This window comes from Pistacia vera, unplaced genomic scaffold, assembly GCF_008641045.1.
Source record: "Pistacia vera cultivar Batoury unplaced genomic scaffold, PisVer_v2 Contig1242, whole genome shotgun sequence".
Classification (NCBI taxonomy): domain Eukaryota; kingdom Viridiplantae; phylum Streptophyta; class Magnoliopsida; order Sapindales; family Anacardiaceae; genus Pistacia; species Pistacia vera.
In genome coordinates, this window is record NW_022195296.1 from 323,085 (window position 1) to 338,625 (window position 15,541).

At 36.2% G+C, this 15,541-nt stretch overlaps 2 protein-coding genes across 2 annotated transcripts; both read left to right on the forward strand.

Annotated features, from left to right (window-relative positions):
* The first annotated feature begins 10,743 nt into the window (after positions 1 to 10,743).
* LOC116118657 lies at positions 10,744 to 11,223 on the forward strand. Its single transcript, XM_031404647.1, has one exon. The coding sequence runs from the start codon at positions 10,744 to 10,746 to the stop codon at positions 11,221 to 11,223; it is 480 nt and encodes a 159-aa protein (XP_031260507.1).
* Positions 11,224 to 13,801: 2,578 nt separating this feature from the next.
* Positions 13,802 to 15,480, forward strand: LOC116118665 (serine carboxypeptidase-like 18; the record flags this gene model as incomplete). Its single annotated transcript, XM_031404653.1, has 8 exons — positions 13,802 to 13,974; positions 14,111 to 14,256; positions 14,399 to 14,475; positions 14,571 to 14,693; positions 14,847 to 14,949; positions 15,030 to 15,067; positions 15,154 to 15,255; positions 15,394 to 15,480. Coding segments are annotated over exons 1-8 (849 nt in total), but the record flags the coding sequence as incomplete, so codon positions are not given.
* Between the last annotated feature and the right edge of the window lie 61 nt (positions 15,481 to 15,541).

Consider the following 15,541-nt stretch of genomic DNA (forward strand, 5'->3'; position numbering starts at 1 on the left):
ATGACCGGCTAGATCTGACCGGTCGTGCACCGGTATGCCTTTTTTGCCTAGATCTACGGTGGATTTGGCCACATTTGGTCGTCAACGACGGCCATATCTTGGTCGTCGTTGATGATTAACTACGACCAAAGATCTGGTTATTAACGGCCAAATCCACAGTGGATCTGATCAAAAAATGCTAGATTGGTATACTACCGACCAGATTCAGCGATAGTGCACCATTAAACCAGATTCTGGTCAGTTTCCGACAGTAGTGATCGGAATCTGACAAATGTGAGTTGCGGGGGGTGTTTTTATCAATTTCTTAAAAAAAAAAAATTTTGGTGTTTAGTTAAATTAACAAATCTAAGGGGTTTAAAAAAAATTGAATAATATAGAATAATATTTTGAGAATAAGAAAATAAATGTATATTTTGTATAAAATAGAAAATAGAATACTTAAAAATTGAGTTGTTGTGAATTGGGAAATTATTTTAGGACGAACTTCCCATGTTTTCTTTTACAAGATTCATATAAAAATATTTTAAAAAAAGTATTTGATAGCATAAAAATTAATGGATTGTTATGTTTATGATCTGTCCACGCCTTTCCAGCATTCCACTTGACTCTCTGACCGAGTGACCGTAATAGCTTGAAACAATTCAATAATTTATTTCCTAAATAAAAAAAACCAATGACTGGTCAAAGAAACAGGGAATATTCTGTAAGAAGGAAGAATATTCTCCCAACAAAAACTTTACTCATCAATTAATTTCCTCAAGCCCAACTGAAAATGGAAGCCCAAAATTGTAAATTCATGGTCCATTCATTTTTCTGGGTTTGGTGCAACAGGCTTTGGGCAATAAACAAAAGCGAAACAAAAGTGGGCTAGTTCGTGCTTAGCAAAACTGTGGATAAACCATGTAAATTTGTAGGTTAAATATTTATGAATTAGGCAACGTATTATGTGTGTTTGCTTCAGAGAATATTATATTATTAAAAATATTATATTAAAAAAAGATAAATTATGTTAAAAATTACTGAGAACGTTATATTAAATGTGTTTGGTGTAGATGCAAAAAATCTACTGTCATGAAAATAGGGTCTGATCCTGTGAGGTTGAGGCCACTGACAATCCGTTAGATCTGCATACATGAAAGGGCAAGCGTGAAGCTTCCAGAAAACACCGGGGTGGTGTTTGCCGTAGGCACTCTGACACTCAAGTCAGCAAAGTTGAAAGAGATTATTTGATAAGAATTAAGGAGATGAAGAATTACCAAGAGTCTTGTCAGAAGCTAGGACTACAGCGAAGGCGTTGGGTTCTTGGGAGCAAGAATTTTAGGAGCAAATAGATGATTTTGAGTAGTGTAGATTGACTATGGGAGATTGCATGCCTAATGAGAGAGCAAACCTCTGTTTTTATAGTGAACCCAGGGGGTTGGAATCCTAGTAGGACATTAAGTCCTCTTTTTTTGGAGATAGCCCTATTAAGAAAGAAATATGATTTCTTGACCTTATCAGATTAAGCTTAATAGTTTAAATAAGATTTGGAATCTTAGTAGGACACAAAGTCCTATTTTGGGAGATAATCCCTATCATGAAAGAGATATGACTTCTTGACCTTATCAAATCAAGTTTAATAGTTTGAGTAAGATTTGGACTCTTAGTAGAAGAGGAAATAGAATAGGACTTTGATTTCCTATTTATAGACTGTTGCAGGCTAATGAACTGAAACCCAGTTTAGCTTAATTTATAGGATAGCCCAACTCATAGAGTGGGTAGGTCGCAAGGTGATTTTAAGCGTAGGCTCAATCAGGATTGGGTTGAGGCCTTGGGCCGTGACATGTTTATTTCGTTATTGGGCATCGTCAAGCCCAAGACAATTTTTGGCCCTAACAGTTAGCCCCCCACTCTCTAAGTTAAAGAGTATTTAGCTTAGAGAGTAGATTTAATCGAATTAGTGCAGACTAAGTGGATTAGTGATAGCAGCTCGTTAGGTCGGATGGATCGTTGTGTGGATTGGGTTGATGACTTGTCGATTTGAGGTGTAAGAACCCTTCAACCGGTCTAGCCGACTGAATGTGTAGCTTTATGGACCGGGCAGGGCAGATCGAAGGTGTAAATCCATGGATCAAGCAGGGTCGATCCGAAGGTGTAAATCTGTGGATCGATAGGGCCGATCTGATGGTGTAAATCCGTAGATCGAGCAGGGTCAATCCGAAGGTGTAAATCTATGGATCGGACAGGGCCGATCCGAAAGTGTAGATCCGTGGATTGAGCAGGTCAATTCGAAGGTGTAAATCCGTGGATCGAGCAGGGTCGATTTGAAGGTGTAATTCCGTGGATTGAGCAGGGTCAATCCAAAGGTGTAGATCCGTGGATTGAGCAGGGTCAATCCGAAGGTGTAAATTCGTGGATCAAGTAGGGTCGATCCGAAGGTGTAAATCCGTGGATCGGGTAAGGCCGATCCGAAGGTGTAGATCCGTGGATTGAGCAGGGTCAATCCGAAGGTGTAAATTTGTGGATCAAGCAAGGTCGATCCGAATGTGTAAATCTGTGGATCGAGTAAGGTCGATCCGAAGGTGTAAATCCGTGGATCGGGTAGGGCCGATCCGAAGGTATAGATCCGTGGATTGAGCAAGGTCGATCCAAAGGTGTAAATTCATGGATCGAGCAGGGTCGATCCAAATGTGTAAATCTGTGGATCGGACAGGGCTGATCCGAAGGTGTATGCCAAGTGGAGCTCCTATGGAACTTGCAGTTGAGTCGGCGTGATCGACTTGTAGTTGAAAACATTCGATTGAAGCTGGAGCAGTGACATGCATGGCATGCATGTTTTAAGCAAATAGTCGAATTGAGAGTTTAATATGCATGATGTGCATGTGTTATGGACTGAATAAAGAGTGAGCTAAATGGAAAAATGGGCTGCATATATTTAAGTAATGGGCCGAATAGAGAAAGATTTAACCAAATAGAGTGGTAGTTAAAAGGAGACAATGACAAATGTCTTTCCTCTTCAAGTGCTGCCACTCACGCTTGCTAGATCGAGTAGGGTAGGATAAACTGAGGTTGGAGCTTTGTGGCTTTTAATGCTTCTGCGTGTGCCTCGGCAGCTGCTGCTTTGCTTGTTGGTCCAACCGTTGCTGTTGTTTTATTAGCTATTGCTTCTGCTACATCTGACGCTGTTGCGTTTGTTTGAGTTGTTCGGAGCAATAGCATTTGTTGTTGCTCTTGTTTTGTATGCTGGTGTTGTAGCATATCCAAAAATCGCATAACATATGGTGATGATCTTGTACCAGATTGCAGAGGAGACTGTAACTACTTAGGCTGTAGAGTGTTTGTTCCCCACTATCCTTTTGAAAATGAGTCAGATTAGAGGTGAGGCTTGCTGACACTTGGCGTAAATGATTCTACATTCTTCCCACTCAGTTTGACTGAGCCGTGTCGAGTGGGGACATCTTTTGACTAATGCTCATGAGAGTATGCCTTTGTGACTGCGTGACGTCTTGCACTTGGGGTTGTGTGAAAGTTTGAAAACTTTGCAAAAGGATGATCTAGATTTTGAGAACAATTGAGTGGGAAAACAAAGGGTCATGTTTTCCAATGTCTCTTGAATGGTTGCCACTTGTTCAGTTTTGAAAAAGTTTGCATTTATTATGGTGGTGGCCTTTTTGGGAGACTTTTCAAAGCTCTTTTTCTTGCCTCTTCGTTTTTCTCATTTTCTTTTTCCTTCACCTTTCCCTTTATACTCTAGTTGATAAAACATTTGGAAGGTGTCTTTGTTCAGGAAAATTCTTACTCGTTTTTCATTGGTTTCTTCTCACGGCTTCGACAATAAAGCTCTTCTTTCCTTTTGATTTCTTGTTTGCCTCTCCATTTTCTTCTGTTCTACTCTAGTTTGTAGAGAAATTTAGGCTAGTTTGAGTACGGTTTCATGGGGCTTTTTGGTAAGAAGAATTGGTTTTTGGTTTTTTCCCTGAGTTTTCCGGATTTACTGAGTTTTGCAGAAGGATCGATGAGGTTTGGGTTTTTTATTCTCTAGTCTTTCGAAGTTTGAAAAGTGGTTTTGTTTAGGGGGTTTCTAGTGACTTTGATAGTGTAATCAATGAGGAGTTTTTGGAATTTTGGAGTTGAGGGCAAGCCCAATACACTTAGCCTAGCTACTCAGTTTTAATAGGGCGACTGAATGGATTGCGAGGTTTTGCTTCTGGCGAGCCATAAGGACTGACGTGTTGTCGTTATTGATTTGAGAATTGAGAGAGAGATGGTGCGAATGAGATCGTAGGTGGGAATGCAAGAGGAGGTTGAAATAAATAACTGAGGGAGAGAGAGTACGTGAATGGCGATGTCATTTGATTTTATAGTAGTCTGAGGAATGGGTATAATCAAGGCTATCTAGATTTCTGTCCATTCGACTTGGTGGAAAATTTGGGTAGTGGGGGAAATCTTTGGGAGTGATTTTGATGTGGTCTAAGGAGGTTGTTAAGACTTCAGTGGCTTCCCAATGAGGTTTTTGAGAGATACTTTGTTCAGTTTTGGCGGATTTTGAGAAGAAGGGGGACGGAGTAATGGTTTCGACGAATTCCCAGTGAGGGACTTGAAATTCCTAGGTTGGTCACGATTTCTAATATATATATATACATTTTTTTTTTTTTTTAGGGGTGGTTTTGTGTCTGTTTGGTGGGTTTTTGTGTGACGAAGGCTGAACATGTTTTGTGGGTTCTTCCCATTTCTCTGGTAAGGTTTCTTTTCATGTTTTGCGGATGACTTTGGGTGTTTTGAGAATATTACTATTGTATTTTAGGATTAAAACTGTATGATTGGAGAAGCTGTTGAGGCGATTTTAGGAGAATAGGTAGATGAGTTTTGGGTTTCAAAGTGGTGGCAAATCTCTGTGAAGTTGAATTGGGATTGGGATTAAGACTGGTTGAGTTTTAGTTACCTCCCAAAAAGAAATTAAACATATACAAAAGTAAGCAGTATTCCAACTAATGCATAAACAAATTATGAACACAAGAGATGTGTTTTGATGCTTCAAGTTATCACATTTCATGCTTAATAGACATAATATGATATGTGAATGATTCATAGATACTTTCAATGGATTTAAAATGAAGAAAAGTAACGAAAAAAATTTCTTATCGTGATGAGATTTTCGAGTTAACGATGCCAGTCTGGGGGAGTTTCGTGTCTCCTCTCATGTTGTTAGTCGCCGTTGGCAGATGATTGTCAAGGCCCCACGGTGGGTGCCAAACTATAGATGCAAAAAATCTACCGTCATGAAAATAGGGTCTGATCCCGTGAGGTTGAGGTCACTGACAATCCGCTAGACCTGCATACATGAAAGGGCAAGCGTGAAGCTTCCAGAAAACACCGGGGTGGTGTTTGTCGTAGGCACTCCGACACTCAAGTCAGCAAAGCTGAAAGAGATTATTTGATAAGAATTAAGGGGATGAAGAATTACCAGGAGTCTTGTCAGAAGCTAGGACTACAGCGGAGGCGTTGGGTTCTTGGGAGCAAGAACTTTAGGAGCAAATAGATGATTTTGAGTAGTGTAGATTGACTATGGGAGATTGCATGCCTAATGAGAAGGCAAACCTCTGTTTTTATAGTGAACCCAGGGGGTTGGAATCCTAATAGGACATTGAGTCCTCTTTTTTGGGAGATAGCCCTAGAAAGAAATATGATTTCTTGACCTTATCAAATTAAGCTTAATAGTTTAAATAAGATTTGGAATCTTAGTAGGACACAAAGTCCTATTTTGGGAGATAATCCCTATCATGAAAGAGATATGATTTCTTGAATCAAATTTAATAGTTTAAATAAGAGTTGGAATCTTAGTAGGACACTAAGTCCTATTTTGGGAGATAATCCCTATCATGAAAGAGATATGATTTCTTGACTTTATCAAATCAAGTTTAATAGTTTGAATAAGATTTGGACTCTTAGTAGAAGAGGAAATAGAATAGGACTCTGATTTCCTATTTATAGACTGTTGCAGGCTAATGAACTGAACCCCAGTTTAGCTTAATTTATAGGATAGCCCAACTCATAGAGTAGGTAGGTCGCAAGGTGATTTTAAGTGTAGGCCCAATCGGGATTGGGTTGAGGCCTTAGGCTGTGACATGTTTATTTCGTTATTGGACATCGTCAAGCCCAAGACGATTTTTTGCCCTAACATTTGGTTAGATTATAATAAATTGGTGAATATATTATATTTATATGTTTAGTTAGAAGAAAAGAATAAATTAATGGGTATGTTATATAGATTATTGAATTACCCTTTTTTTTTAATATTATTATTATTATGATTTGGATTATTTTTTTAATCCCTTACATTTAAGATTTTGCTAAAACACCCAAATCACAATAAAAGTTTAAATTTTAATAAAAGCACCCTCACCCACCCAAGCCACTATGGGTCGCAGCTTGAACGGTGCATGATCGAACGGACGGATATGGTTGGCCGTGCATTGATCTGGCCAAAAACGGCTAGATCCATTCTAGTAAAAAACAACAAGATCTATTACAGTCGTTTCCATGGATATGGCCAACGGTCAGATCGACGCACGATTGGCTAGATCTGGTTGGTCGTGCACCGTTCCGACGATGTCGGTGGTGGCTAGATCTGGCCATCTGTCTTGAGTAATTTGGTTCAAGTTCAAGGGTAATAATGTCCTAAAAATCTTGTGTATAATGATGAATATTCTTGTAAATAGTGTTAAGAACAAGGGCATTACTGTCAAAATATTTTAATAGTTAGGTGTAAAATTGCAACAAAAATAAGAATACCAAGTAATCTTAGAATACCTAGAAAAAATGGTGGTATTCAGATTACTACCTATATAACCAACAACAATTATTATTGATTTTGGAAGATTATTAGAATTTTTTATTACTTAATAATCAAACATGATAATGTATATAATATAAGATAACATTACTAAAATACTGTCAAATACCCTTGAACCAAACACACCCTAAATTACAGGTATTAAATGCAACCTTACTGTATAAAGTATGATATTTTATTAGTTACAATTTTACAATTTGGGACATTTATCATTTTACTAAAAAAGAATGCATAATTTCTGGTAAGAGCATAAGAGAGAAAATTTTCTTCCTTGGAACAAGAAATATGAATATATTTTTTCATAGAAAGTCCAATACATTGAACAAATTTTTCTTGGTTTTGTAAGATTAAACCAAATTTATTCTTCAATTAAGCCCTGTTTAATCTAACAGTCTCCATTATTGGTATAAAGTTAGGCCTAACAACCCAATATAAACAGTGTCTTATCTTATATTAACAAATATATAGAAATAGAAATAAGCATATATATAAATTTAGGTAAAAGATTTATTGACTTGGGACCAAGATTTGATATAAATTCGCAGCTATTTTTTCAACATGATTTGATATTCAGTCTTTGAATGCATGCATGGTCCAGTCTCAAGTCAATTCAGCGAAACATGGAATAAAGGATTTGGTCAGTAATATTTAATTTCTTATATTGATACTCCATAATCCATATAAATTAATAGATCTTTATAATATAATAAACATATTAATATTTGATGCCAATCCTGATTCCTGAGAATATAAAGTATTTGTATAAGTTGGATCAGTCTTAGTTATAAGAAATTTTCATATTAAAATTCCGTAATGCCCCATTAAAATTAATTGTTTTTACTTGTTATACTTCAAACTCGATCAATTTTCTTTTGCATTGTCATCTTCTCTATATATATTATTTAACTGCAAAGCAGAAATACTGATATAATAAAGGGTCGTTTGGATTTGGGGTATATAAGATAACAGGAGTAATCTTCGTTTATTTTGTAAGATTCCGGTGTTTAGTTTATAAGTAATAAAATATTACGGTAATCTTTTATTGCAAATAGTATTTACTGTTGGTAATGTGAGAGGTAATCTTATTACCATATTAGAGGGTGTTATTAAAATATTATCGGGGTAATATGATTTTTCTACCTATTTTGCCCTTAATTAAAAACCATTTCGGACACAACTGCCGTCAAATGTCTACCAAATAATAATTACCCAACCCTCCTACATTTGAGAAATTAGTTAAAACGCCCTAGCCACAAAAAATATTTAAAAGTTAACAAAATACCCCCAGCCACCCAAGACCAACGTTGGCTGTGACTCACCACCGCCGCCGACGTTAGTCATCGTAATGGTGCACGACCAGCAAGATATGGTCAATCGTGCACCGGTAACGCCTTTTCCGACCATGAATCACAAATTCATGGTCGGAAACGGCTAGTTTTGGCGTTTCTATGGCTGTTTTACCACCAAAGATGTGGTTATGAAAATGCCAGATCTTTGGTCGTGAAATGGCCATAGATTTGGCTATTTTTCGGCCATGGTTTTGTGATCCATGGCCCTTTCCGGCTTTGCCGGTGCACAGCCGACCATATACAGCCAGTCGTGTGCCATTCCGTTGACTGCCGACAGTGGCCGGCGGTGGTGGCTAGCTGTCGACAGTGGCTTAGGGTAGGTGTGGGTGATTTCGCTACAAATTAAAGTTTTATATGACTGGGGTGTTTTAGAAAAATTTCAAATGTAGGGGGTTAAAAGAAATTATTCAAAAAATAATAATAGAAAATACTATTATATTAATATTTAAAAAGGAGGGCAATTTAGTAATCTATATGACATACCCACTTCTTTATCCTCCCAACCAAACATATTATTTACCAATTTACTTGAACTAACCAAACACATTTTCAAACATTCCCAGTAATCTTCGAGGTGATATTTCTTTCCGTTAATATAATATACCCCTATAATAAAATATTATATGATCCAAATGCCCCCAAAGAGTTAACGACTTTTTCCCACCCAAGTAATGGTTTAATGACAATTTTTCACCCATAGACTTTTAAATGACCACTTTACTATCCAAATTTATATTTTGGTGGCAAACAGAGAACAAATTCGGTCCAGGCTGTTACGATATTTGAAGAGGGAAGACCAATGAGTCTTTTGGTGGTTGAGATTGATCGAAATTTAACTTAGGAGGGATAGTTGTGCAAGCCCTAATCACTCAATTGTCAGCGATTGACGAGATCGGTGAGAGTACGATTTGAGGGGTTTTGGTGAGTGACGATCGAAGAAGAAAATGGTGGTGGTGTGAGATCACAATGATGCTAAAATAAAAAATATGATATAAATTTGGATAATAAAATGATATTTTTAAAATCTACGGATCAAAAAGGTCATTGAGCTATTATTTAGGTAAGAAAAGTTGTTTACTCTATAATAAATTAAATTAGCTTGTAGGTCCAACTCAGGTTCACAATCAAATTGATTATGGAGCGGCCCCAAATATATGCAGCATCAATAAATTAATACTATATTTGGATTTTCATCCTTATCTATGTAAACAAACGGTATGAACGATTAAACCTAAGTCAGTAAATTAATACAGTGCAGGTGATGTCAGGCAATTAATCATTTAAATAAATTACAATAGTTCGACGGGTCATAATTTATCATCTATTTAAGAAGTTGAAATCTTGAAATTAAGGTCGAGCAACGCAGTAATCAGTCACATATAAATACTCTAGGAAACGTTTGGCGATTTCAGTAAATAAAATGGTAACTTGCGTCTTCGTATGGTCTTTTTTTATAAAACTAATTCAAGACCCGGCAAGTTTCATGTTTACTGAAACATCCAGTTTATGATGTGATGAATATGGAGATTATAGAGTGAATGAGTGATGAAATGAAACTGAAACCCCACCTTCTTGAATTGGAGTTAAGTTATGAAATGGTGGCTTTGCAGCTACAGGCTACAGCCATTCAATGCCTGAGTTGTTCTTCTTATCGTCTGTAGTTGATGACCAAGAGAACTCACAAGGTTCATCACGATATCAATCCATTCCTGCTGCTGTTTTAAGCCTGTATTATTAAACCTAATTTCACTGTGGATATAATTAATATATCAATCTTAGAAGTAATTAATTAGTTAGCTAAATAGTCACTTTATCTGACTAATTAAGTCCATTAATTTGTACGTGTTAGGAAAGTCCAACTATGAAGCTATATTATCCATGTCAGTCATCAGAATATGAACTTAAGTAAGAATCCAACTCCGTCACTTATTGACCAATTAAATTGATGCTTTATGCATACTACTAAAAAACGGTGATTTATTTTATGTTGTTAATCGCGCTGGACTTTGAAAATTCATCCATTATTCTTACTAAAAACTGTCAAAAAATTGAATAAAATAAAGGAAGATTTATTATTTTCAGGTGTCACTATTCCATACCAAATATTTTATCATATGATAATGTAAATCGGTCACCCATTTTCCCTTCTTCTGCATCTTCATATTTAATTTGTTTCATTAAACAACTTTGATTTTCTTTTGTGTCTGCTTCTGTATTTCAACTCTCTGACCAGCGGACTTATTTTTGAAACCTTCTACAGTACATACAAAAGTTGAGTCCCACAATACTCGTTTGACCACATAACCAATAGCCTGCAATAATAATGCAAAGTCTCCATCCCTTTCATTAATTAATTTTATTAAACCCTCCTTAATTACGCAAATATATATAACAAACACCACCTATAAATGTATACTTATTCATAATCAGAAATAACTTGTAATTATCTATATATAATATTTGGCTTCTGAGTATCCTGTCCGTTCCTTCTGTTATATATATAGAGGGAGATATCAGTTATTGTTTGTGGATCAGGAAGGTACGTAATTGAGCATCGAAAAAATGAGCAACGTAAAAACCAAGAAGAGCAACCAACCGGGCATATTCAACAAATGCTTGAGGGCAACAATAAGGATGTTAATCAAGGCGAGGGACCTGTACGTGGAGGGCATGACTGACTGGTCAGAGAAGATTGCTTTGGGGACGGCGATGGGGTGCCCAACGGGTCAAGTCAACATGGGTTTGCCCCGGAGTTACAGTGTTAACTCGTCCAAATCATCGAGCAATAACGAGGACATGAGAGAGCTCATTAGAGCTGCTTCTACAAGGAGTCTAGGCAATAGAACTGATTCGGATCTTCTTCAGAGACAAGTGCAGGCAAGTAAAAGTGGATCAAATAAAAAGAAAATGCCGAGGAGTTTTAGTGTTGGTATTGGGAGAATTGATGAAGAACATATTTGTGATTTTGAGGAGGGTGATGTCAAGGTCAAGAAGAATAGTAATTTATTTCAAAGAAGTAGGAGCTATGCTGTTCCAAATTGACCATTGTCTACTTTCTTTTGTTTCTTGTTTCTGTAGTTACCTTTAATTTTTAGTTTGGCTTTGTGATTTGAGGTTGGTTGTGATTATATTTGAAGCTTATATACTCTTTTTAATGGAATATCATAATTTGTATCAGTTATTGGTATGTTCAGGACTCGAGTGGATATGTGAATCCTACCAGAAACTTTAACATCTTGATCTTTTTGTACAGATATTATAATTTTAGGGTACAAATATCCATGATTCCCCTATATTTTCTGCCCGATAAGTTTGTCAATAGATCAGTGATTCTAGCCATCGTTTAGGCTCAGTCTGATATGGTACTGCTGCCACCTGGTGACGAAAGTTTGCTCTTGGAGACTTCTCGTCTGAGACATCGAGGCTTAATCAGTATAAATTGAACCCAAATGACAAAACTCAAATTAAAGGCTGGACTCAATGCTATGGAAAAAAATTGGTTTTAGATTAAATATATTTAAGTAGTAATGGAAATATAATTATACCCTTGTATTAAGAAGTATATTTCTGTATTAATGGGTTAAATATAATCTCAATTGTCTTTCAAACGGGGTAGATCCTCATTTCTTGGGCAATATTATCCCAAAAGGAAAAACAATGGTCGGGTCCTATCAAATTAAATCAAGCTAAGATCATAATTAATCTGATGGCCCTGGGTTATTTCAAACTATCAATTCAATAATATTATTTTGTGTCGATAAGAATACTTAAATCATATTAAACATTTTAATCAAATTGAACTTATAAATAACATAATCCATAATTTAGCATTTTCCATAAGTCAGGTACAACATCTTACTTACTAAAGCGAAGGAAGACATAGAAAAGTTGACCTAATTTGCATTTTGGACCCGCAGAAGATTGCGATTGATAGAACCTCATAACCTAAGTAATGGGTGTTTTTATAAATTTGATTGGTACGTTTATTACAATTCAATTGTTTTATATAAGCAAGTGCTAAGGTTTTCTCACTTTAAAAATTATGCAGCTCCACGTATTATTACATTATAGAGAGGTGGGTAGATTTCAGTTTATCAAACAATGCTTCGACAATTTAGATTCATCAATATTTAATAATCCATTATTGGAGCCATTAACTTTAACTTTTTCTTTTTCTTAATTATAGACATTAAGATACTACATATTGAACTATTTTTCCAAATAATTTTATAAGCTTCATGGTTCTTAGAGAGTGGCCACTTTTATATGATAAAGAATACGATTTGATGAAGGTTGAAATCACTTTACTTATAGACCAATAAGTATAAGAAGAACAAGTGCTAAACACATCAACAAATATGTCCAATTGTTTTATTTTATTGTTGAATTTTTCTATTGTTGATGGTGAAGTTGCAGGTTAGCACTATAAACTATATAGATATATTATTCTACTAATGCAATGAAGCTTCAAAAAAATTGATTTTCTGCTTTTACTCAAGTCCTAAATTCTAATGCAGCTATTCGAGGGAATACTCCAACAGTGAAGGTATTCAAGAATTGGATTCTCTAACCATTACTCAAGTGCCAATTGCAGTTTCTGATTGGTAAAACTAGCTGGTTACCCAGCTCCAGAATACCAGCCTAAGCAATGTTTTGCCATGTTCAAGAGATGGACTTCTCAAGAACCTGCTCTAGCTCCAGAACCCCGATCTGCAAATTGCTTGAGTTCTTAAAAACTCATTGTGCTCCACTTATCACAACCATTTGTACACATATATAAAGAGAATGAGATGAATAAAGGATCGATTGAGATCATGATTGAAATTGGTTGATTAACTAATTCTTTAATGTTAAGTGTAACCAAATCCTTGACTTGAGATATTGAAAGTTCACCAACAAAATCCAGATTTCATTTGCTCAATCCCAATTGATTGGATATAGGAACAATAGATGTAACCCCTTGATGAGTTTTAAGTTTGGCAGTTTAGGACTGACCCCACTGCCTTAATTTTATCCTCCTCTAAGATCACTTTATTTAAGGAAACCAAACTCTTAAGAAATTTTGTAATGGCCATGGCCACTTAAAGACACTAATTTTGTCCGCCATTGTAGACAAAGTGAGCACCTTAATAGGTTATTTGCTTTGTAATGACCTTCAGAAACTAAATATGAAAAGAATCACCGTGTGACAGAAAAGTAAACATAGAACTCCATTTTCATAGTTACAAACTTTGCTTCATCAATCTGATGGTGTAAGAAACAAAAATTGTTTCAAAGAAGAAGAAAACAAGTAATAGTATACATTTGTTTGATTCTGCAGTACAATGATGAGAATATGCATCTTCTATCCTCACCATTTTGTGCAAGATGAGACAAAGATGGCCCACGTGATTGCCTATGTAACTTAGAACTAACTTACAACCCAAAATAGATAACGCATCATCAACATCTGTATCAGCCATGCAGCAAGTCCAAAAACAAGCTCTTCGTCTTCGTCTTCTTCTTCTTCTTCCGAGGGATATCAAATCTCCTTTACACTCATCTTTCTCAGCCATAAGGCAGAGAAGGGTAGAAATTCAAATCCTATCAGCAATAAAAAATTTATGAACAATTGGCCAAAATGAAAGTGCAAATTCATAAGCAGAACATTGACATTGATTGGACCAACTTCAGCAATTTGGGATACCTCTATTTTATTATGTTACTGTTGTTATTAAGGCCTACGGTTTCTTTGTCGACCATTAAGTATATTCCTGGATTTTCCGGTTCCCTTCCCTTCAAGCTTGAAACTGGGTGAGTTTGTTTTTCAATTTCACATACATTGTTTCATTTCCTAGATTCAGTAAACCCTTTGGAATGATCAAACAAGGAGAATAAGAGATAATATGCACTTAATTTTTTTTATAACTAGTACAATGTTTATATATAGATATATTGGCGTGGATGAGAACCAAGATGTTCAACTCTTCTACTATTTTATAGAATCTGAAGGAAATCCAAGTGAGGATCCCCTGGTGCTTTGGCTCACTGGAGGCCCTGGTTGCTCTGCCTTCTCCGGACTTGCTTTTGAGATAGGTGTTCCACTTATTTCTTCTTTTTAATATTCTTTTTGCCGTCAAAAGGTACCTAAAATAGAATGTAAGTCTCATTTTTTTATATGAAATGGTTACTCCTCTTCACATGAACGAGCTTTTTGATTCATTTCATACTTATGCAGGCCCTATACGTTTTGACATTGTCAAGTATAATGGCAGCTTACCAACCATGGCACTGCATCCGCATTCATGGACAAAGGTGGAGAAGATTTATTGACCGAGTGATGAGAGATTACAGCTGTTATTTTTGGTTGTTTTTTATGATTTCCAACCGACTATTTGATGCATTTCCAGGTCTCCAGTATAATCTTCTTGGATGCACCAGTAGGCACTGGATTCTCCTATTCAAGGAGCTTCCAAGGTTCCAAGACTGGAGACACAAAGTTTGCCAAACAAAGTTATGAATTTCTGAGAAAGGTGTGAAAACATTTTGATTTAATCCAATCATAATGGCATCTTAAGATAACAGACGTGGTTTATAGTTTAATTAAATTTAAGGTACAAGGCGCCTTCTTGCACTTCTGTTGTTGATAAATCATTTACTGAAATTAGTACTGGTTGGCTATACAGTGGTTGCTGAGACACCCAAAATTTATTAGAAATCCCCTCTATGTTGCCGGTGACTCACATTCTGGAAGGATCGTTCCGATCATTTCAAGTAAAATATCAGCTGGTAATCTTGGATGGTGCCTTTCTCAATTCCCCAACCCTTCTTGATTATGGCCAGTTCCAAAGTTTATAATGACTCTGCAGGCATTGAAGTTGGGCATGAACCACCAATCAATCTCAAAGTATGTATTCTAGTATCCTCAAAATTACCTTGTTGCTTGGTGTCTTTGGTTTTATGCAGCAATGACATGCCCACAAACCGTTTCAGGGTTATGTGCTGGGTAACCCAGCAACAGATTCAAAATTTGATGACAATTCAAAAGTTCCATTTGCTCATCGCATGGCACTTATTTCTGATGAAATCTACCAGGTCAATTTTAACTTCCTTTCAGTTGTAATCCTAGGTATTTCATACAAATTGCCATCAAATTACATGAAAGTTTTATAGTCACATGTTAGCTTAGTTCCGCGCAATCCGAGAAAGTTCTAAGTTGTGCATTTCTACCAGTCGGCGAAAAGGAATTGCAGAGGAGAATATGTAGAAGTAGACAAGAGCAATGTACAATGTGCAAAGGATCTTAAAGCTATCTATGAGGTGAAAATGCTGATATGTTTTCTAGTTTTAAAGATCATGTTTCTTGATTTTTGTTTGCTTT